General features: G+C 53.9%; 10 protein-coding genes across 10 annotated transcripts; 6 read left to right on the top strand and 4 right to left on the bottom strand.

The window, feature by feature from the left end:
* Window positions 1-24: 24 nt before the first annotated feature.
* On the bottom strand, window positions 25-1026 carry PODANS_5_11380 (uncharacterized protein; the record flags this gene model as incomplete). Its single annotated transcript, XM_001905667.1, has 1 exon — window positions 25-1026. One exon carries the CDS (start codon window positions 1024-1026, stop codon window positions 25-27), a length of 1002 nt encoding a protein of 333 aa, XP_001905702.1.
* A 1511-nt stretch (window positions 1027-2537) lies between these two features.
* On the top strand, window positions 2538-4691 carry PODANS_5_11370 (uncharacterized protein; the record flags this gene model as incomplete). Its single annotated transcript, XM_001905666.1, has 1 exon — window positions 2538-4691. One exon carries the CDS (start codon window positions 2538-2540, stop codon window positions 4689-4691), a length of 2154 nt encoding a protein of 717 aa, XP_001905701.1.
* A 513-nt stretch (window positions 4692-5204) lies between these two features.
* On the bottom strand, window positions 5205-6080 carry PODANS_5_11368 (uncharacterized protein; the record flags this gene model as incomplete). Its single annotated transcript, XM_001905665.1, has 1 exon — window positions 5205-6080. One exon carries the CDS (start codon window positions 6078-6080, stop codon window positions 5205-5207), a length of 876 nt encoding a protein of 291 aa, XP_001905700.1.
* Window positions 6081-6852: 772 nt separating this feature from the next.
* Window positions 6853-7368, top strand: PODANS_5_11365 (uncharacterized protein; the record flags this gene model as incomplete). The annotated part of the gene is made up of 1 exon (XM_001905664.1): window positions 6853-7368. The coding sequence occupies one exon, from the start codon at window positions 6853-6855 to the stop codon at window positions 7366-7368; it is 516 nt and encodes a 171-aa protein (XP_001905699.1).
* A 378-nt stretch (window positions 7369-7746) lies between these two features.
* PODANS_5_11362 (uncharacterized protein) lies at window positions 7747-8406 on the top strand (the record flags this gene model as incomplete). Its single annotated transcript, XM_001905663.1, has 1 exon — window positions 7747-8406. One exon carries the CDS (start codon window positions 7747-7749, stop codon window positions 8404-8406), a length of 660 nt encoding a protein of 219 aa, XP_001905698.1.
* Window positions 8407-8681: 275 nt separating this feature from the next.
* Window positions 8682-10172, top strand: PODANS_5_11360 (uncharacterized protein; the record flags this gene model as incomplete). Its single annotated transcript, XM_001905662.1, has 1 exon — window positions 8682-10172. The coding sequence occupies one exon, from the start codon at window positions 8682-8684 to the stop codon at window positions 10170-10172; it is 1491 nt and encodes a 496-aa protein (XP_001905697.1).
* Window positions 10173-13354: 3182 nt separating this feature from the next.
* Window positions 13355-14968, top strand: PODANS_5_11350 (uncharacterized protein; the record flags this gene model as incomplete). The annotated part of the gene is made up of 1 exon (XM_001905661.1): window positions 13355-14968. The coding sequence occupies one exon, from the start codon at window positions 13355-13357 to the stop codon at window positions 14966-14968; it is 1614 nt and encodes a 537-aa protein (XP_001905696.1).
* Window positions 14969-15057: 89 nt separating this feature from the next.
* Window positions 15058-15982, bottom strand: PODANS_5_11340 (uncharacterized protein; the record flags this gene model as incomplete). Its single annotated transcript, XM_001905660.1, has 3 exons — window positions 15058-15311; window positions 15414-15467; window positions 15676-15982. 3 exons carry the CDS (start codon window positions 15980-15982, stop codon window positions 15058-15060), a joined length of 615 nt encoding a protein of 204 aa, XP_001905695.1.
* Window positions 15983-17218: 1236 nt separating this feature from the next.
* Window positions 17219-18929, top strand: PODANS_5_11330 (uncharacterized protein; the record flags this gene model as incomplete). Its single annotated transcript, XM_001905659.1, has 2 exons — window positions 17219-18713; window positions 18805-18929. The coding sequence occupies 2 exons, from the start codon at window positions 17219-17221 to the stop codon at window positions 18927-18929; spliced, it is 1620 nt and encodes a 539-aa protein (XP_001905694.1).
* A 196-nt stretch (window positions 18930-19125) lies between these two features.
* Window positions 19126-21174, bottom strand: PODANS_5_11310 (uncharacterized protein; the record flags this gene model as incomplete). Its single annotated transcript, XM_001905658.1, has 2 exons — window positions 19126-19969; window positions 20045-21174. Coding segments are annotated over 2 exons (1974 nt in total), but the record flags the coding sequence as incomplete, so codon positions are not given.
* Between the last annotated feature and the right edge of the window lies 1 nt (window position 21175).

Raw genomic sequence — 21175 nt, 5'->3', positions numbered from 1 at the left:
TGTTCATGGTAAGCTTGTCAAGGGTCAGGTCAGTAGCAGATCGTGATTAAATTGTGATGAGACGGGAGGCCAAGACTCACTTGTAGAAAACCACCTCCTATAAATCTCCAACCGCTCCCTATCCTCCCTGCTTCCCTTCGGAACCTGCACGACAAAGTACAAAACTTCCAACCCCGGCATCGAGTCGATAAACCCCGCCACCTCATCCGGACACATGGTCCAGTCCCCATGAGGCACGATGCTCCCGTCAACATGGATGCAGCACTGAAAAACAGTGTTTTGCTTCGCGCAAGTGCGCTGAGAACTCTGCTTGTACACAACACCCACCTTCTTCAAATCAGCCATCCCACCCGGAGTCTCCGTCCCAAAAACAGACTTCTTGTTCTTCTCCCCCTCATCCCTAAGCCTGGATCTCCCCGCGGGAAAAGACAGCTCAGGATCAAAGTAAGGCACGAAAAACTGGTTATTAACATGAAAGTAGCGAAAGTCAGACTTGGGGTTTGACGTCGCGCCGGCGAGGAAGTCGAGCACGACAAGGTCGTGGTTTGTGTCCATGGGTCCCCAGGCGCGAGAGAAGGGGAGGTTGCCCGGGTTTTTTGTGGCGAGAACAACAGCCTGCCGGGCTGCGCGGCTGACGGAGCCCATGTCCTTGTTGATACGATAGCCTGAGCCGTCGGTGCTTTTGGATTTGGGGTAGTAGGTCAGATGCCAGGTGGAGTCGACCCAGTTGCCTTTGTCGTTGGTGTAGCCGGGGATGACGGCTTTCTCGACATTCATGAAGTGAATGCTGGGTTTGCGGAGGGCTTGGGTGAAGATCTCTTGCTGGATCTCGAGGGGGAAACACTTGAACTGGGGGAATTTGACGAGGCTGTCGTCGTTGTCCTTGGAGGCCTTGGAGGCGGCATGGGTTTTCTTGGTTGAGGTGGTCGCGGTGGCCTTGCCTTTGGTGCTTTCGGTGCTGCTGGCCTTGAGGCGACCCTTGGGGGTGGCCTTTATGATCAAGGCCTTCTTCTTTTTGGGAGGCATGGTGGCGGTCGTCTGATGCTGTGGGAGAGATTTCGGCGAGGGAGAGAAACCGAAATTCTTGGGGGAGAAGATATTTGGGAGAATAAAAACAACCTCCTTACCAACCTCACTGTCCTGGACTGTCAGGGAAGGAACGATGGGTCACGAGGGCGGCGAGCAGGTGATAAGGAGCGATAAAGGCCCGATAAGAAAGGCAGGAAGAAGCTCAGATGTTTGGCGGTGTATCCTCTAGTGGTTATGGAGGCCAGGGCAATGTTGAGCTATCTCTAACAGATCCTCATATCGTGTAGAAGCTGCCGGTGTGTAGATCGTATCGCCATTGTTCATCGAAAGTCTTTGAAAGCTTGAGAGTACAATGGCCCTCCTGTGCTTCCGCTGCTCGGGATGATTGCTCTCTCGACTTCCACGGAAGCCTGATAACGAGCATGACAATGAATGGCAAAGCCCCGCGGCAAAGACCGAGAGCAATAGCCCGCCGGAGGGTTTTAATGCAGTATCGACAAGACTGCTTTTGGTGTGTTGTTGAATTAGGAAGCTTGTTGATATTTAATTTGCACTGGAACTTAGAACTTGCAGTGTGGTATTATGCCTACCTAAGTCCGCATCACTCAGCTATTTGGGCCTATTGGCCACATTGGACCACAAAGAAAGCAAACTACAAGACTGAGTGGGTATGCAAGAGTACCAAGGTTCAAAAGTTAGGACGGAGTCGTTGAGTGAGCTGGACACATCATTTGCCATTACGAGACACAGGATGTTCTTGCCCACCTAGCTGATTGATGTAAGCACCAAACTGTGTTCATACAACTATACAAGATCTCGTCACCTTAACACAGGAATTTACAGAAAGAATATTAGTCAAATTTACAGACAGAATATTGGTAAGGGCTTGTGTAACGTCCTTTGAAGCTATAATTGTGCATTGTTGTAGCCGGAAAGATGAGGAGCAACATCACAAACAAGATATTGCTAAAATGCCTCTGCACTGGATTGTAGACCATATTGGTCAACATGACAAACACCTGATTGGTTTGAAAATACCATTCTGTTCTTCTCAAGATCCAATCAACATTTTCCCCTGCATCCATGCCCTATGCGCTGTCACCCAACATGCAGTTTTCGGTCGACATTCCAACATTCCCTACGTCACTCACGTCAAATACCATCGCTTGACACCTTACCACGTGGCACGACGCGTGCAAGAATGCAACAAGTCGCGAGGGTGACTCAATCAATTAAAAATCGCAGGGAGGGTTCCCAGCAAATTGTGCTTGATTGGGTCGCGGTCGCGTTCCCCTGGGCCCACTTTTACCCCGAAAAGGGAAAGTAAATAAACATGCCTGATTGCGTGCAGGCTGCAGCTGTGGGGGCAACCGCAGTGGCGATCAGGGTTGGGCTTTTCGTTGGGTACAAAATCTGAGGATTGCCTTTTCTTTGAGTTTGATATCCACTGATGCTTGTATGTGACTGGGACATTTCGGAAGACTATTCTTCTTCTTGGTTGATAAACAATGGCGGATTCAGATGTTCCCATTGCGCTTCGGCGCACGCCGAGGAGGACGGCGGCGAGTGTTCGGTTTCAGGCTTCGTCAAAAACTTCAACAAAGGGACAATCTTCATCACGAACAGCCCCACCTAAAACATCAGATTCGGCAGTTGCAACGACGCCGAGGAGGAAGACAACAAGAAAACGCGTGAGATTTTCGGATCCGGGACCGGTTATTGGGAATGGAGCAACACAAGTGGAAGATGAGGTGTCGACGTCTTGGACGGGCCTGACACCCATGATATCCCGGACTCGTCTGGCCACAGGCACCCCTAAGCGCCGACACTCTTCAGCACCAGTCTACTCAGCCGCAAATACCAGTTATGAAAGCGAAGAAATCACCTTCCTTCCCCTCCGCCAAGTTCTCGATGGCCGGGTTAAACGCCGCATCAGACGGAATGGGCTCAGCGAGGAGATGAACACCATTTTCGCCGAACGAAAGACCAAGGCAAAGCAGACAAAAGAGGAGATGAACCGTCTGAGGCAGGAATTAGAGGAAAAGGACGAGGCGATCATGAGATTACAGGAGGAGACGGTGATGGTGGACACGGACCGGGTATGGGAGCTGGAAAGGAAGGTATCACGGTTAAGGAGGCAGTTGAGCCAGATGTCAGGGGCAACATCATCACCCTCTAGGCCGTCAACGGCAGCAAGCAGCAGCCCCCCACAGCAAGACTGGACAGACGCCGCTCGTGATCCCTTCTCAAAGGATGCCTACTCCATGGATCTGGGCATGGACGACGACCTCCCAGACAACGACACAGACGAGGAGATATTTGGCGATTCCACCATGGCCGAACTAGCATGCAGCACGCCCACCCGAAAGCCAACCGCCACAGTCCACCACACCTCTGCCTCCTTCCGGTCGTCATTCCCCACCCCGCCATCAACCAGCCCAGCTCGACAATTCAACACCACCGACGACCCCTTAACCCCCTGCTCGTCCAAACCCCGCACCACAACAACAACAACAACAACAACAACAACAGCCACCTCAATAGCAATCCAAACCTCCCTCCCCGACCCCGCCATCCCCCATCTCCAAACCAAACTATCAACCCTCCAACGCGACCTCGACATCTTCAAAAACCAGTTAACCTCGCACCTCTCCCTCCCAACCGGCACCGCCCCCTCGGACATATTATCCTCCCTCTCCCAAACCCTCACGTCCCTATCCGACAAGACCCACGCGTTGACAACCCTGAACAAATCCCTCTCCTCCCTCGGGTTTGCCCCCTCTAGCACTCCAAACCCAGACGCGCTGGATATAATAACCGGCATATCCTCCACCTTGCGCTCTTGCCGCCTAGAACTGGAGTACTTATCCCCCGGGGAACTAACCCTCCCCTTGTCTGGTTCGGGGGGACAAGTTATCAAGATGATGGTGCAAAAACTGCAGGAGCTGGACAAGAGGAGTAAAGACGCGGGGGAAGTGATTGAGGAGTTGAGGGAGCGGGAAAGGGGGTTAAAGGGGGAGTTGAGTGCCAGGGTTGACTTCACTGATCACTTACAGGAGAGGTTGGCGAAGGAGCAAAACGACAAAAAAAAGTTGGAGGCCAAGGTGGAGGAGTTGAGGGAGGCGGTGGATAAATACACCAATGGCATTTCCAAGCTGGAAACCCTCATCAACGATCTGGAGGAGAGGTTGGAACGGGAGAGTATTGAGCAGCAGCTTCACGTCACGGCGCTGGAGCGGTGGTATAAAGACCAGTTGGCGGAGGTGAAGACGAGGTATGAGGAGGAATTAAACGGGAGGGAGGAGGCTATTTTGGGATGGCGGGCTGAGATTGAACGGGTGAGGGGGGAGTTGAGAGAGACGGGGGAGTTGGTGGGGAGGTTGAAGGGTGAGGTGGCGAGGGTGGGTGGGGAGAATGATGCGCTCAAGGCGGAGAATGCGGTTATTGCTCAAAAGTATGAGGCTGAGAAGAAAAGGGGGAAGAGAATCGTCGGGGAGTTGGGACGGGTGCTGGCTTTGGCTCGTGGGGAGGAGAGTGAAGATGAGGAAGTTGTGCCGTCGGCTGGTATGGAAAAGGGGACGAAAAAGAGGAGGTATGACGGTCGGATGGGGTTCACGAATGAGACTGAAGCCGAAGAGGTTGAAGCCGTTGGGGTTGTGTGACTTCTTGGGTATTGTATTTCTCCTACATTTATTGGTTGTTGGTGATCAGGGTCTAATCATGTAACATTGTCTCATTTGTATGCTATGACGGGGGCTCACACTTTGGCGTTGATGCTATCAATTCTGTGGAATATCTATCTGTTCTGTTACACCCACTGTTCTCGTCATGGACGGACCGACCATCTTCTGTCGCTGGGTTGTCCTCCTGGATTATCTTATTTTGCCAGGAAGGATTCTGTAACCTCATCATTTGTGTCATCCACCTGTACTTCGCTGTAGGCCCACACCATATCGGGCAAGAGTGGCAAAATGTTGGGCAGTTGAGGGTGTTTGTGCCATCCTTTGGGTTTTCAGACCCTGGTTTGACCATGTAACCTCCATTGCAACTTCACCACCGGTACCAGCGCCTCCGGGTTCACATCATCACAAAGCCTGATCCAGTTCTCCCTTCTTTGTTGAAACATGACGGGTGGAGGCGTGGCAGGAGGCAGATGCACAACGCCAACAGATCCGTTACCTAGCCAGTGTATAAGTCAACAACCCATTCATAGCAGAATCCTGGCTTGACGAACCGGCTTGGCTTGCCAAAGCCCTCCTCGTTTCCTGATCAAACCATGTTGAACTGGTTTGTGCCATTGACGAAACCCTCTCACGCCACTCATTCACAGAGTCAACCACCAGACACCCAACTTCCACGCCATCATCCGACCGGTTGGCAAAGCTGAGAGATAGTGCTCGCCATATCGCGTGACCACGCTGCAGCTGGGAGGTGCCCAGGAACTTATCCGGGCGGGAATAGGCAATATCTCCTGGCTCGGCGAAAGGCCCCCAGAGCCCAGTCGACAGGGTCTCATCCCGGGTCAGGTGCAAGTCACTCTCCATGACGACCACCTGCAAGCATCGGGTCTGGGCGGCTTCTTTGAGCTGTCTCCAAAGCTCATGGGGCGTGCGGTCGTCAGGGCAGTCCTCCCATATTTTCCAGTCGGAGAGGAGGCGGTGATGGAAACTTATAGTGATGCCCGAAGAGAAGAGCCATTCGAGTAAAGCTTTGGCATCTAAAGATAAGGCGTTGTCTTCGTAGGAATCAGGTGGCTGGATGTAGAGGGTATCGGTGCTGTGATTGAGCCACTGAATGGGGTTGAAAGCGTGGCTGAGGGCGGGTTCGACGGGTTTTCGATGGAAAACAGCTTCATGCAAGGCGTCGTAGCACACTCTGGCGATGGGTTGGGTGATATCGCGGAGAGGCCACAGGTTGACGTATGTCCACCAGTGGTCCCTCCTGTAGCCAATCGATATAGTGCGCTGTCGAAAACAGTACCTCCAGATTTGGCAGCGTATCTCGGCAGGAAACTGCTGAAACTGGGGGAAAGTGGTGGTGTTGGAGGTCATCCCGACGTTTGGAGATGCAGGGAGGAATTGTCTCCCCACCAGGCAGCAAACCCGCCAGACGACGTTGGATATTTATTTAACCTCAAAGTTCAGGCTGACGAACCGGGAAGACCAATGCCCCGCCTGCTGAGCCCCCCAACTTGGAGCTACCCTAACCCTAAGCCAAGCCGACCGTATTTTTGCTCAAGCCAAGCCCTAGGGTTTTCTTTTGAGGCTTTTTCAAGCACTAAAAAAGTGGTGATACCTGGGTTTTTGGTGGTGAGGGTGCTTCCCGAACCTAGCTTAGGGGGTCCCCGGCTAACCCGGCTACCTAGGGCACCTGGGTGGGTGAGGGTTCTGGCCCGACACTGATGAGTACTGGGTAGGTATTTATACTAAAAATACCGTGGCTGGAACAGCTATGGAAGGCTTATCAACTAGTTAAATCAGATGAGCCGGGATAGCTTCAAGCTAAGCCGAAGGTTCCCTCCTCCGAATTTTGTTGAGGGAGAAGGCATGGAAACATAGTCGATGACCAGTTTCTATCCACCTCGACTGCTGCCACCCAAAGGCTGTGTGCAAACTCTCCTCTTCGAAAACTCTGATATTAGCTTTTGGGTTTGGTGCAGTGAGCAGGGCCACTGTTGAAGCGTATCTTGTGGTTTTTTTTCTCTTTGACTCAAATCAAATTACTATTAAAACCCCTTTACCAGCGGATTGCTCCTGGTTTTCTTTGCTTTCTCTTCCTCCCACAAGTTGGTATTTTGCTCTCGCCCTTTGTTTGTTCGTCGACATGAGAAGCACTACCACAACACCTTCTATCAGCGACGACTGGTCAGACATTGATGCTGACAGCGATGATAGCTATTCCATGGTTGAAGCCCCCTCCGACTCGGGCTTCAACTCTGGTGCTGGCACCGGCCTGGCACCGGCAACCACGACGGTACCTACACCCACCAACCTACCTGCCCCAGGCCCTTTCAACGGCTCTCACATCACTGCCGGCCCTGGCACCGGCCCTGATAACGAAGAGATATCGACAATCCCTGACACAGAAGAGGCTGATGATGCTCAGTTTCTCTCCGAGACAGTGACGGACGACACCATCGAAGCCTCCTCAGAGGCACATGGGGAGGACGCTTCGGCATCTGAGTCCGAGGAGGAGGAGGAGGAGGCTCGGGCGCAGCTTCTGTCGTACCCTTTCCACGGGGACAAGGCAAGAGGATATCTTCACAACTTCTGGACTGCAGGCAGGCCATGTTACAAATTAGGGACCACCCGGCCGTGCACAGCAGGGTTCATGGTGTAATCTTGGGTGCCTTGAACCACGTCCTTGAGTCTACGTGCGGCCCTGGACCGCACTTGAACAAATTCATTGCGGGATCGCATGACTACCATGCGTTCCTGGTTCGTGACACCTCGGGATATTCGATTGAACACAGCCCATGTTTGCACGAACCAATCGTGGCGGCATGCCTGGAATTGAGAAACAAGTTGGATGGACCAGATGGTCCTCAGGACATCGTTGGAGCAGTTGGATCGCTGGGTGATTTGTTGATGACATGGACAAAGTAAGCACATCGTCTTGCCGGGTGTGTGGCACACATCGCATCTTACTGACTCTTTCAGAAAATTGTCGCACGTTAGCGAAGCACCGTTTCGGAGCGTCTACCTCTGGGCCACTTTGATGGACCTGCGACCCGTCATCTACACCACGGCCCAGCACCTTCTGGCCATCCGTGAGACCATCAACACAAGCTTGGCGAGAATGGAAGGCGGCGCCCCCGATATCTGCTTGAATGGTATGCGCAACATCAATCATTTCTGCGTCTTTGGCATCTCGTCCTGCGATCGTCTCCTCCGGGCGATCGCCAGGCGACTAATGCCGGATAAGCATTTGTGGCGGTCGGGAGGGCAGTCGAGAGGGCTGAGGAGGAGCATGAGCGAGAAGGAAGCAGTTGAATTCAGCCAGTACTACGCTGGTCTGGACGTTACAAAGCTGGCCCATTTTCGGACCGATATCAGGCTTCTCGAGACCAAGCTTGATCGTTCAACCAGGTACACGGCTGCTGGGGCAGAGTGGCGAGACGTTGTTGTGTGCAATGACCAGGTGGGAGAAGACAACTGGGCACGGCCAGCAAGCCTCTGGCTGGCTCTCTTCCAGGAGAACACCTGGGCACGGCAAGCAAGCCCCTGGCTGGCTCTCTCCCAGGAGAGAGAGAAGAAGGCATGGCGGAGCTTCTACCTGAACTTGGCTGCGACGGTGAATCTGGGAGAGCTTAGTAGGGCCTTCAGTGCGATTCCACGGCTGACCAGCTGCCTGGAAGCATACCGACGTAGTGTCTGAGTTTGAAATTTGGAATGGAGATTAAGGTAGTGCAGGTAGTTTTACAATAAGAGAAAAAAAGAAAAAAAAGAGAAGCACTGGCTGCGAGTTTGAAACACCGTGTGTTTGGTACACACTCACACAGTGTGGCACTGCACTGTGGTGAAATCAGAAATCACGGATTGGTCGGGCACCTCTCCGTCATCATTGCGGGCAACTACCTTACCTACTGCTGGCCACCACATCACGCCTGGAAAAATCTGGGACAGGCCGCATGAGACAAAGACCTGGCCAGCATGGGCGGCTTTAAAAGACTTCAGCCCATCATTCTGGATGGTTTCTCCCACGGCATTCAGATCGGCCAGCCTTTCGACACGTCATGGGGCGCTGCCTGGTTGACAAGCGTCTACACCGACATAGACCACGACCTGTTCCGAAACATGGACCCAATAGCCTTTCGCAGGATAAGATATGGGAACAATGTTGCTGTTCTCTTTGGCGCGTTGGTGGAATGCGCCGAGTTCTACGAGCTTCCCTCGTTCTGGCATGTCATCTCTCAAGGCTTCAGCGCCAACGCAGACGCAGTGAAGTCGATAGTAACAGTCCTCGTCGCCGCCCGCAAGGCTGTCAAGGACAGATACCCAACCAGTGCCTCATCCCAAACAGCAAGGTCGGCCGACGAGTGGATCGACATTTTGGATCACCGAGGACGGAACACTTCGCTTTTCCAGTTTGCGCCTAGCAAGGAAGCAGACCTTCGAGCTCGCGCTGCTGCCTTTTTCAAGTCCCAGCAGAAACAATGGCTGAATGCAGCTTGGGTCCCTCTGAAGGACCAGCCTATTTCAACACAGTCCCAGCTCTCGAGCAAGAGCTCAAGGAACGACCGACCAGCTTCGCCTGGCAACCAATCTGCCTATCGAGCTGGCAGCACTAGTCGGTATAATCCACGCAAGCGGTCTGCCTCGCCGCCACCTGAACGCAGCTCAAAACAAGCCAGGATGACGTCGACTTCAGCCACCAACCATACAATTCCAGTCGAAGCCCAGACCAAAGTCCCTCTTCCAGAGTCGACAAACACGCCACAGGCATCCCAGCACCTGGTAGGCATCAAACTACCCTCTGCTCCAGGCGGAGAACCCTCGCCGAGATCCTCCTGGCTGCTCAAAGCCGGCAGCCACATCCCCAGCAGATCCCCATCAATCGCAGACCTTGTCCCGCTCTCAGACTCGTCCGAACACGAAGGGGTGGTCAAACTCCGCAATCAGATTTCCATCCTGGAGGCAGAGCTCGCCAACGCCAAAGCCGAACGCCCACCCCCCTCAAAACCTAATGACTTTGACCCCCAAGAGTTGAAGAGCACGCTTTCGACTATCACGAATGCGGTTTCGACGCTGATGGAATCATCTCATCACATTGTGGACGGGTTGCAGAGTCTGCAGAATGATATCCTTTCCCGGCCGCAGCCACAAGCACAGCAGCTTTTGACGCCTGATCCGCCGGCGTTTGAGGCGAAACTGGATGCTCAGCATGATTTGCTGCTTGCGCTGACGAAGCAGATGGCGGCGGGGAAGGAGGAGCCGGAGACGGTGGAGGAGGCGCTCGGGTTGGTGGAGAGGGATGTTAGGGGGCATCGGGAGAGGTTGTTGAGGTTGTATCACAAGATGGATATGGATGGGGGGGAGGAAGGGGGGAAGGTTGATTGGGTTGCGGGGATATTGGCGGGGATGGAGGATTTGGAACGGAGGATAGGGGAGGGGGTACCAAGGGGGGGGGGGGTGGTTGAGTAAGGGAAAAGGAACGTGAGATGAGTTTATGGAGGAAATGGGCGCGGTTAAATATATTTACCTAGGTATTTTTATGCTTAGGTGGGGGAAAATGGTGTCGGGCGATCTTGTATGGTCAATCTTTGAGGAGGTGAATGGCGATTCTTTGGGCATGATATATGTGTTATGGTATGGTGTGAATTGACAAAGTGCTACACAGGCACAGGAATAAAACTACCATGGCCATGCAGGCCCAGAATATAACCACCAGGGAGCAACGAGAATGGTGGCCCCACATATCCCCAGGCACAGTATATACTGTGACAATATGGGAATGTGAAAGATGATATATGCGCCTGCTTGTCAACAGAGCTCAGACGACGTTACTTCCCCCTAATCTCTTCCCCGCCCCCACAACCTTCTTGTTCGTCTTGCCATGCGCCCCTTGGCAAGCACAGCCTCAATGCCGTGGTCGCAACCATCAAATGTCCAGCGGTGATCCAGGTTCTTTGTGTGACCTGCGCCTTTGAATTCCAGGGCGAAGAGGTGGTATCACGATATGGCACTGGTGAAGGCTAGCTCGGTCACCGGTGCTAACTAGTGTGCACTAGGCTCATACACAAAAGATGTAAAGCCAAAACCCGCTTGGAATCCGGAACACCGTCCTCAGCTGTTCAGCGCCGGCTGTCATGAGAATGGAACTCGCTTCTCCGAACAAGCACGACCGAGGGTAACAGCTAAAGTTCCGAATGTCGTTCACTCTAGGTGCCTACATTATCCAGGAATAAAAACGGAAATCAAGCAGGAATACCCCAACTCTCATCCCTCAAGCCCCCCCAAACAGTAGCCAGAAGAAGCCTGTAGTATCCAATCAAAGCTCCAGTTAATACCGCTGTGTTTGTCCAGCTTTTGGCAACCCAGCAAATGCAAGACACCCATTCCATCATAACCATGATTCATTGCAATGTCCTTTCATCTCGTCATAACACACACCCCTTGGTGGCAGCCTTGACTAGTGCTGAAACTCTTATCATCATCCAGATCAGAGAGTGTACCACCTCAGGTTCTGTCTCATCATGGATGGCTCGGCATTGCCATCCGTGACACTGCTGCCTTCCTCGCTGATCTTGGAAAGGGGCCTAGTGTCACCCGAGTCAAAGGCGGTGTTGATGGTGTGGACAAAACCAGTGTTTGACAAAGTAGGGGTGGGGATGGTGGTTGTGATAACCAAGGGCTCCCCAGGCTTGGGTAGTTTGGAGCAAGGGTTGGCTAGAGAGTGGGGGGGTGGATTGTTCGATTGACCTGGCCGTTGCCTCTGCGGCCATGGAGGCGGCGGTGTAAAACTGAAGGACCGGTGGCGGTGATGACATCCTTATCGTCGAGAGTAACCTTCTTCACAGTGTTATGGTTGGTGATGGGTGGCTTTGTCGGGTCAGTCTCAACATCAAGCCTCGGCCTTCCCCTCGGCTGATCAGTCCACGAGGAGCCATCCCCAGTGCGAGCGCTACCGGGAGCTCCAAGAGTTCCCAAAGGAGAAGGGTTCACAAGGGAGACCGGCGGTGGTGGCGTAGGCTTCTCCATGATGGTAGCATCAGTAGAAGATGACTTTTTCTCCCGGCTCGCACCACCATCATCCATTTTGTCCTCGTCATTATTTTTTTTCTTCTTTGACCTCTTCTTGCCTAGCAGGAGCTGCATCGGCTTCCTTCTGGCCATCAGGGATGGCAACTCGCGGGGCACCACACCTCGTGTAGATGTCGATGCAGGTAATGCCGAGAATCATGGCTGGCATGAACGCCACGATGGCCCAGATGACAAATGCGTGACCGGTATTTTTATCGGTGTACCAGATCCTTTTTTTCTTTCGCAGCCTGAAGCGGATCCTTATTAGCGAGTGCACATGGACGGATAGATTGAAACCGGAGAACTTGAACAATACCATAACAGGCGGATGGGGGTTTTCAACCACGGTAGTACCCGAGGGGTCAGGGGTCAAGGGAATGATGGACGACGCGGTCAGCGTTGAGACGATGAGTGTCGAGGTAACCGACGTGGATGTCGGGATCAGCATAGGATGGGTCGGGGACGGGAGTGCCACCCGGAGGCGGGGAGTAGCGGGTGAGAGGGGTACTGAACGAGAGATGGCATCGTCAATCTCGTCGGGAGTCCGTGGCATGGGCTCCATCACCACACGATAGTCAGCTTCATAGTACGGGTGCGGGTAGTTCTGGAGTTGACGACGCTGGTGGAGGCGGCCTCGCACCGGCTCCTTGTGCTCAGAAAAGGGAAGACGCATCTTTTCGGCTTGTCTGTATCTTTGGGATTGTAAGATCAACGGGGAAAGAGGGCAAGAAAGCTGTCAACGAAACAATGAGGAGAGAATGAGAGCCGGGTGAGCGGACAGGACAGGACGGAGCCTTGAAGCAACTACGAGGTTTTCTAAATGGCATCGTTTTCGGTTGGATTTGTTTGTGGCCTCGTGGGAGGGATGCCGCAACCCTAAAAGGGGAGATATTGAGAGTGTTGAGGATTTTTGAGGGCCGTGTGCGTTCATGATATGGTCGGCAAGCCATGTGTGTGGTTAACTAAGGTAACCGATGATAAGCTCGCCTCGCAGAGAAAGTAAAATTCTTAAAAAAAAAAAGGGGGGGGGGGGGGGAAGAAACCAAATACCTGTTTCGGACTTGAACTTGAAGCCTTTCCCAAGGAAAAAAGATGTCTGTCTAGGCATCCACGGTCCCCAAATCATAATTGGCTAGAACACCAAAACCACGTGTCCGAAGACATTTGGGACTGTCGGAATTCGTTCCTATAAACCACGTTTAGGGTGGTAGACGGCAGGCAAGGCCTGTAGTGGGGGATTCGCACAGGTGGCAGGACAACACCCTCAACTGATGGACATTTTTGCCGCGAATTGAACGGCGGCTGGTGGCAGTACAAAGTGTTAGTTATAATAGAGGCACCAGCGCCGAGTCTCGGTTGGTTTTGTGCCATTATGATATCAGGTACTTGGGATAGACGTAAAGGACGTTTTCTGTTTCATCCAATCACACACAGCCAGGCACGCATACGTCATCCAAGCCCAACAGAACAGGGCCCACCTGCGATAGACACACCAACACAAATTCATTATGGATTATTTCTTATCCATGAAAATAAACACCATACTTGTGTTATGGAGCGGTTGACAATTGCACAACCAAATCATGATCAGCCACTCGCTTACCAACCTCATTTTCATCCGCATCTGCATTTTTCTCCTTGAATATGCTCTCTTCATCGAGCTCTCACTTCTCATTCTCACTTCACTCTTTTTCGGGCCTCAACCAACATCGGGCTCCCCCACAGCAATAGCCCTCAAACTATTCATCCTCACCCTCTGCATCCTCGAGATATCCTCCCTCCTCTTCCTCTATCTCCCCCACAAAGAACGCCTGCTCAAAAGCAAGGCCATCTACCCCTCCCCACCACTTACCCGCTCTCAACGTCAAGCGCTCTTCCAACAATGCACCGCCAACGTCCCCGACTGGCACCGTTACCTCCAACTCTGGTTCCTCAACGCCCCCCTCACTGAGATAAAACGCGACAACATCCGTGACTTCATCCTCTGGGGCTTCTTCGACACCGACTCAACCGCCCCTCTCACCCCTGAAATCGAACCCGAAATCGACAGCTACATCTCCCACATCGAGACCCTTTCCAATCGTAAATTCCCTCCCGGCCGCGGCAACTCCACCACCGCCCTCCGCCTTACCTTTGATCCGATCCAAACCCGCTACAGAAGTATCATCTGGTATCTCCTCGTCTGTGCCGTCGACGCCTTCACCCACCTCACCCTCTACCGAAACAACTTCTCCCACCACCGCCCCTATTTCCCTCCTCCCCAAACCACAGCAACTGTCGTCTCTCCCAAAATATTCCACTCCTTCCCACCCCCAGTCCTATCCCACCTCTTCCCCCACCGCCCCCCCTCCCCGGCAAACCACCTCTCTTACTACCTCCGCCCTCACCGATCCCCAACCCACAAACCGGTAATCTTCCTCCACGGAATAGGCATAGGCCTCTACCCCTACCCACCCCTCCTCCTCTCCCTCCCCAAGGAAATCGGCATCCTCATCCTGGAAAACCTCCCCTTTTCCTCCCGCTTAACATGCCCCCCATTGTCCAAAACCCTCTTCCTCCAAGAACTATCCTCCATCCTCTCCCACTTACCGCCCTGCTGGGAGGAATTCACCCTCGTAACCCACAGCTACGGCTCCGTCCTCGCAACCCACATCCTATCCGACACCACCCTCTCACCGCGCGTCACCAGCCTGGTGCTAATCGACCCCGTGACCATCCTGCTCCACCTCCCAGATGTGGCCTACAACTTCACCCGCCGCCAACCCGCCAAAGCAAACGAATGGCAGCTGTGGTACTTTGCCAGCACAGACCTCGGGGTAGGGGAGGGGCTGGGGCGGTATTTCTTCTGGAGGGAGAATATCCTCTGGAGGGAGGACTTGACGACCACGACGACCCAAAGGAGAAAAGTGGCGGTTGTGCTGAGCGGGAGGGATCTGATAGTTGATACCGGGACGGTGGCCAAGTACCTTGCTTGTGAAGAGGGGGATTGGACAAAGGAAAAGGATCACAGGTGGACAACAACAACAGCAACAACTGACGTGCCAGCAAAAAAAACACACAAAACACGGGACGGGATAGAAATCATCTGGTTCCCCGAGCTAGACCACGCGCAGGTTTTTGAACAGAAAAAAGACTATCAACTTGTTGCTGAGGTGGTGGAGAGTTATTCTGGTCACAAAAAGGAGGACGGAAAATAACATGGTAAATAGGTTAGATATTTCCTATATATGCGTAGATATTTTCCATTTATATGTCAATAAATAAATAAAAAACAAAAACACCCAAGTCATGACCTCCCCTCCTTCACCTCCGCTCCGCCCCAACTCCTCAAGTTAACCTCCACAGGCGCCGACCCGCTCCGCACCACCACCATCACCAAATCCTCCACCTCCGACTCGTTAACAGCCTGATGCTCGAGCCACGCAGGAATATACGCAAAGTCCCCCTTTCCGAGCACGTGGCGTTCGGGGTGCTGCTCGTCTTCGTCTTTTGGCTGGGCGAGGAGGACGCCCGTGCCGGATGTCACGTAGATGATTGTTTCTTTGAGGGTGAGGTATATCAGGGTCATGGATCATTGCATGGTACAACACTTTCTAGGATATGTATCAAGTTGAAAAGGAAAGAAACAGAAAAAAAACGTACCTTGCTCTCCGTTGTGGTGTATTAAAGAGGATGATCGGGGCTTCACAATGAGGACTGGCAAAGCGGGATATTGGTTGGTAGCATGCTCATCAAGCTCAACAGCTAGCTAAATGGTGGTGGGTGTTGGGAAGGGATGGATGGATGGATGGCCTTCCCACCCTCAGCCAGCCAACCGGTGCTTTCCATGCGTGGGCAAACCACGGTAACCCACTGATCATGGGGGCCCGGGAACAAGTAGGGGACATCGGAACTTAAAACTCACCTGTCGCGCACATGCTCTCCGCCTGCCCAACTATGGCGTCCCTGCTGATAACCCGCGGCCCTTCTGCCGCTGGCGCTGGAGTTGGTGCTGGAGTCGGCGCTGCTGCTGGTATCACCGTTTTCGGGGATACATCTGTCCGGTCATCGGCTTGTTGGTCACCTGATGTGTGGTGCTCCGAGGGGGGGAGTATATCGGCGGATCTGGTCACAGATATGGATGCCGGCATGATCATGGGCAGGACCTCCTGGACGATTGGGATCAAGGACGCCATCGTGTGGAATAGTTCACGCGCGTCCGGGATGTACATCCGTAGAGGTGTGGCTATGACAAAGTAGGAAGGCGACTATGACGGACAGGACTTGGCCTGCGAGGTTGGCAATGGCACATGAGATGCGATGCTGAATGGAGGTGGTGACTGTAACGGTGATGTTTTGAGAGTGGTTCCGTTTAAGATTTTATCGTCGTCGGGTTCTGCTGAGGGATGGGTGAGTTGGCACAGTTGACGGTTGGGTATCAGGGGTCGGCCCCGGTGGTCGCCAGTAGCCCAAAAGAATAATTCGCTGGTTTCTCGTCTTTAGATGCGGCCTGCTTTGAAGTCCAACACTGAAAGTCACACAATGCGCATCGGATGGTAATTGGGAGTCGTCTTCTGCCACCTTCCGTGTTGGTGAGCTAGCTGTCAACTGGCCCGTCCAGATCGATACCTGAGATCAGGAAACCTGCGGCGCAATCAGAATCGGGAGTGTTTGGTCCAATCGACAAAAGAGGGAGGACGTCGATGATGTCTTGATGATATTGGGTGAAGTAAATAACAAATGTGATTGAGTCGATGTCTGATGTTTCACTCTCATCCCGGAAGGTGAGGTGAGGATTGCGGTCAAGTCAGTGGAGCTGTGCTGTCCGTTGGGCTGCTTGATAAGGAAGGCGATAAGAAAGGTACTTCGTTGTATGTACAATTTGGGTGCAGTCTTGAAGTACCGCCTGTGACCCCACTCGAGCGTCACTGCCGGACCGGGGATGGCGGGCTTGAAGCTCCGACCGAGCAGCTCCGACCGAGCAGCCCCTGCCGTCGCCACTAGCTTCGGTACTCAGTCCGGTGTCATATACACCTGCCCTATCTGGACCGTGATGGGATCTGCACATGTGTCCCCTCCGCAATGGTGGCCGTCTTTATCACAGATCAGATACCCGAGCGCCGGTCCCGGGCAGCAGCTCGAACCCTGCCCCTCGTGGTTGTGTGACATGTGGGGGGAAGGAGGGGTTCCAGGGTGTGGTCGCGCGATATCTTGGGGATAAATGACGAGGGTCATGTCGATGATGCAAAACCTCATGCTAGCTGCCCTGTCGCTTTGTCTCCAACTTTGCCTTCTGCATCTGGTGGTGCGGGGTAGCTCTCTCCCTCCCGATGTCTCCTGCCACCTCAGCTAAAAGTCCACCTGCCATTTTTTCTTGATAAAGACGGGGAAAGAGCACCTTGATGGCAGAGGTGGAGTGAACCCCGCCTTTTCCCCATCTTTGACATCTCGAGGAAACGCCGGCTGAAATGAGCCATCTTGAACACGACGCCGCAGTGGTGATGGGAGCCGAAGAACTCTCCAGGCTGGAGCTGCTCCCCCCTGAGCTGGTATACAGCATCTTGTCTCACCTCTCACCCTTTGACCTTGTCGCTGTCTCGGCGACATCCCGCACCCTCTACACCCGTGCCAGCGCCGATCACCTCTGGCAAGCTCTGATTCAAGAAAACGTCCCTGGTATCCAAGTCAGGACTCCAGCACCATGCCGGAGCTTCAAAGCTCTCTACCGGGCCCATGATCCCTACTGGTACCTGCCAAAATACAAGATATGGTTCGCAGATGTCAACCTCACCGGCAGACTCATCATCGTCCGCTACGACCCCCGAAGGGGCTGCATCGAAGGCTACCAACTCGTCGCCGCAAACCGAAGTCGCACCTTTCAACCCTGGGAAGCCAACCGCAACGTCTCGATTCACCACTTTGACCCTGTCGTTCAACTTCACATGGACAAGACCGTGATCCAGCTGGACGCCGTCGACTCTGCCGACTCTCTTGCCTTCGACTCGGACAGTCCAGCTTGGGCCCGTTTCAACACCATCAACCTCCGCCTTGTCCGTTCTCGCACCTCCTCGATGGAAGGCAACTTCTCTCGCTCACCCTCCCCAGCTTCAGTCGCTCCGCCTAAACCCTCACGTCTCCTCTCCGAGCGTCAAATGCAAAATTACACCGACTCGATGTATGCAACCATCTTCCACACCCGCGTCCTTTCCTCCGACGAGATCTCCTTCTGCGCCTCCCCCAAGTTTCCCTACGGCTTCATCTGGCCACCCCCCGCCATCCCCTCGGGCCACCGCGTCTTCGGAACAGCCGCCAAGCTCTCCAGTGGACGGCACTTCAAACCAGAGACCCGCCCCTCCTCCCGTTCCGACCTCTCCGACAAGGCCTTTGTGATCAAAACATGGCTTGCCACGCGCATCCCCGGCCGAGCTGTTTATAATATGTCCGTCATCGCAGATCCGTTAGCCGTAAGCATGATGAACCTGCCCCTTGCCGTCCGGGGAGACGACGCCGTAGACGACGCCCTAGACGACGACGTCTCCATCCGGATGCAGATAGGGCAGGAACTCGCTACTTATGCCACACTGGACCCGAAACTGTACACTCCGACAAAAGAAAAGCCGTTTAGGGGGATCTGGGTAGGTGATTACTCGGGTCACGGGTGTGAATTTCTTCTTGTCACGCAACCAGATGATGAGACGCCTTTTGATGCCGAGAGTATCCAACCCCGTGAGGAAGAGTCACCCGACGAGTTTGAGAAGCGAAAACACGACGAAACTGTCTATCGTGGTCCGCTGGAGGCGGTTAAACTTACGGGTGACCCTAACGTTCCCCGAGGGGAAGTAACCTTTCGAGCTGCGGACCTAGGAGAAAGGGGGCTCATCAATATCTGCCAATATGAACCGTTTGAGGGGGTGAGGATTGTGAAGAGCCAGGGACATGTGGGCTCGACGGGATTTGTCAATGGTGAGTTCTTCTTCGATCTATCTACCTGTGGCGGGAGGGACGAGGATGATGGCTGACAGACCCCATAAATTTATTTGGGATGGCGCGACAGATAGCTTTATTGAGTCGCAGTTGTTGCTGATCAGCCACGATAGGCTGGCGCAGTATTGGTCTGAGTTTGGCCATGTGAGTTTCCTTCAGAGGGTGGATATTGATGGGTTCTTGGCTCCGGCGTAGAGAGCTTTTTTGGGGTTGTGATGGTGGTGAGATAACAGATTGGCTATTTGCATAGAGCGGCTTGCTCCGAGGTGTAAATCATGATCAGATTAATGTATTAGGACCAAATAATTGGCGTTTTCCTATTTTAGGCGCCATGATACCTCAGATATATCCCCAAACGCCATATCTACCAGACCGTCCCCAGCCAGCACCGTCACTTGCCATTCCCAGTACTCTCAGAAGCAGCCCTCATCCCCTCCCTAACCTCTTCCGCCTCTTTCCTGAACCCACACCCATACGTCTCCCCCGTATTCCACACCAACCCTCCCTTACCCCCGTTCCCCTTGGTGCACTCGGGACAAATCTTTACCCTATGCCACGCCGTCGCCAGGTTGCCCCGGACATTATATATCCCCTTGTGGCTCTCCGGCTGGGTATTGTAACTCTCGTCCGTGGCCTTGACAATAAGCGTGGTGCACTGCTTCTTAGGCAACTGTCCCATCAAGCTCACCGACCGGCCGAATCCATCCTCGCAGTCCTGCCCAACCTTTGCCAGGGCCGGGGGTAAGGGGACAGTGGGTGGGAGGGAGAGGACGGGAAGAGTACCGTTGTATCTCCACCTTGTCCACCCCCAGCTCTTGTTCCCATAGCACGGCGTGGCTGGGTTGGAGCAGTCGTCCACGAGCTGGGCCTGGTCCCACGTCGCGCCGCCGTCGAGGGAGACATCAACGCGCGTGATTTTTCTGCCCCCGCCAGAGTAGGCGTATCCCTGGAGGGCAATGGGTTCATTGTCCGGTGTTGTTTCCGGACAGGGGGTATTGCCGTCAGAAGAGGTCGGTTTGGGGGTGAAGCCCACCTTTTGCGGTGTAGCCGCCATATCAATCGTTCTCCCCCCCCCATTCACCCTCTCCCCACTCCCAATACCTCCCCCCGGCATCCAAGAAACTTTCTTGACACACTCCCCCACCCAGACCCCCGTTATCGCGCTCGTCACCGGCATCTCCTGTATGCTCGGCGCCTTGTCCCAATCCTCCTTGCCCCCTTCGTTCGGCCCAAAGCTCTTGTAATCCCTCCCTCTGCCACTGACTCGTCGCCTCCTCGTCCGAAATGACAATCCTGCTCAGCCACTTTACGCTCTCCTGGCAGCCACATTCCCCGGCACCACCACCCTGAGTGGGAACCCGTGATCCCTCGGGAGTGTTTCTCCGTTCATCCCCCACGCGAGCAGCACGTCCCCGTTTTGGTCGGTCGCTTTCGGGAGCGGTATACTAGCCGAGTAAGCCTCCCTGCCGACAAACCAAGCGTGCATATCTTTTTCGTTCTCTTGTTGTTCCAACTCGAGCCCAGCATCTTTTAGGAGATCTTTCAGCTTCACGCCCTCCCAAACCGCGTTACTTATCGCGCCGACCCCCCACTGCAACCCATTCGTTTTCCCTGCGTGTCGGGTCATGTCGTTCCTCCTGTTTCCACTGCACTGCAACGTTGCCGTAACTCTCTCCGTTTTAAATCTCTTTTTCAGCTCCCCAATCGTATACCTCCTCTCCTCCCCATCAGGCAACTCCACCACCAACTCCCCCCCATCCTCTTCAGGAACCCACATATGATGCCGCACATAAAACATCCCATTCTCGGTGTAAAACCCCTTATCCAGCTCCTGGTTAGGCGGCTCCGCGTTCCTAGGCTTGTAAGTGTGCGTTATAAGTCTTTTGTCCCGCACCGGATCGTTTACGAATGGGTCTTCGATGCTCGTGGCGGGTGGTTTCCCGTCTGGACCGAGGTCGGAGGGGTGGATGTACCCGATTAGATACTCTTCTAGGATCTCTTTGACGTGAGGGGAGTTGTGGATGGTGAAAATTTCCCAGTAGGGCTCTAGGGAGCCGCCGGCGGCGCGGAGGATGACGTCCCCGCCTGGGTGGGCGGGGAGCCAGGAGGTGATGTTGTAGACTTTGTTGTTGAGGGTTACCCATGGTTCGGGGGAGGTGGGACCGTGAGACTGGTGGATTTCGGAGAGGTGGTAGAGCGGGAGGGAGGGGGAGGGGGAAGGGTCGAGGGAGGAGGTTTCGGATTTGGATAGGAGAGGGAGGGTGAGGAGGAGGGAGGTGGTTAGGAGGAGGCTGGCGAGGTGGGAGGCTTTGGGGGGTGGTTTTGGGTGATGGGGTGGGCTGGTGGTGTGTAGTGGTCGAGGGAGAAGTCGGAGGTTGATCGGGGGGGCGCGTCGGGGCCGGCTATGGTTGAGGAGGGAGGTGATGGCTATTCGGGGGATC

The sequence above is a fragment of the Podospora anserina genome, chromosome 5 (genome assembly GCF_000226545.1).
Source record: "Podospora anserina S mat+ genomic DNA chromosome 5, supercontig 10".
In the NCBI taxonomy this organism is placed as follows: domain Eukaryota; kingdom Fungi; phylum Ascomycota; class Sordariomycetes; order Sordariales; family Podosporaceae; genus Podospora; species Podospora anserina.
The sequence above is the reverse complement of the archived record's forward strand: the minus strand, read 5'-3'. Positions and strand labels throughout refer to the sequence as shown.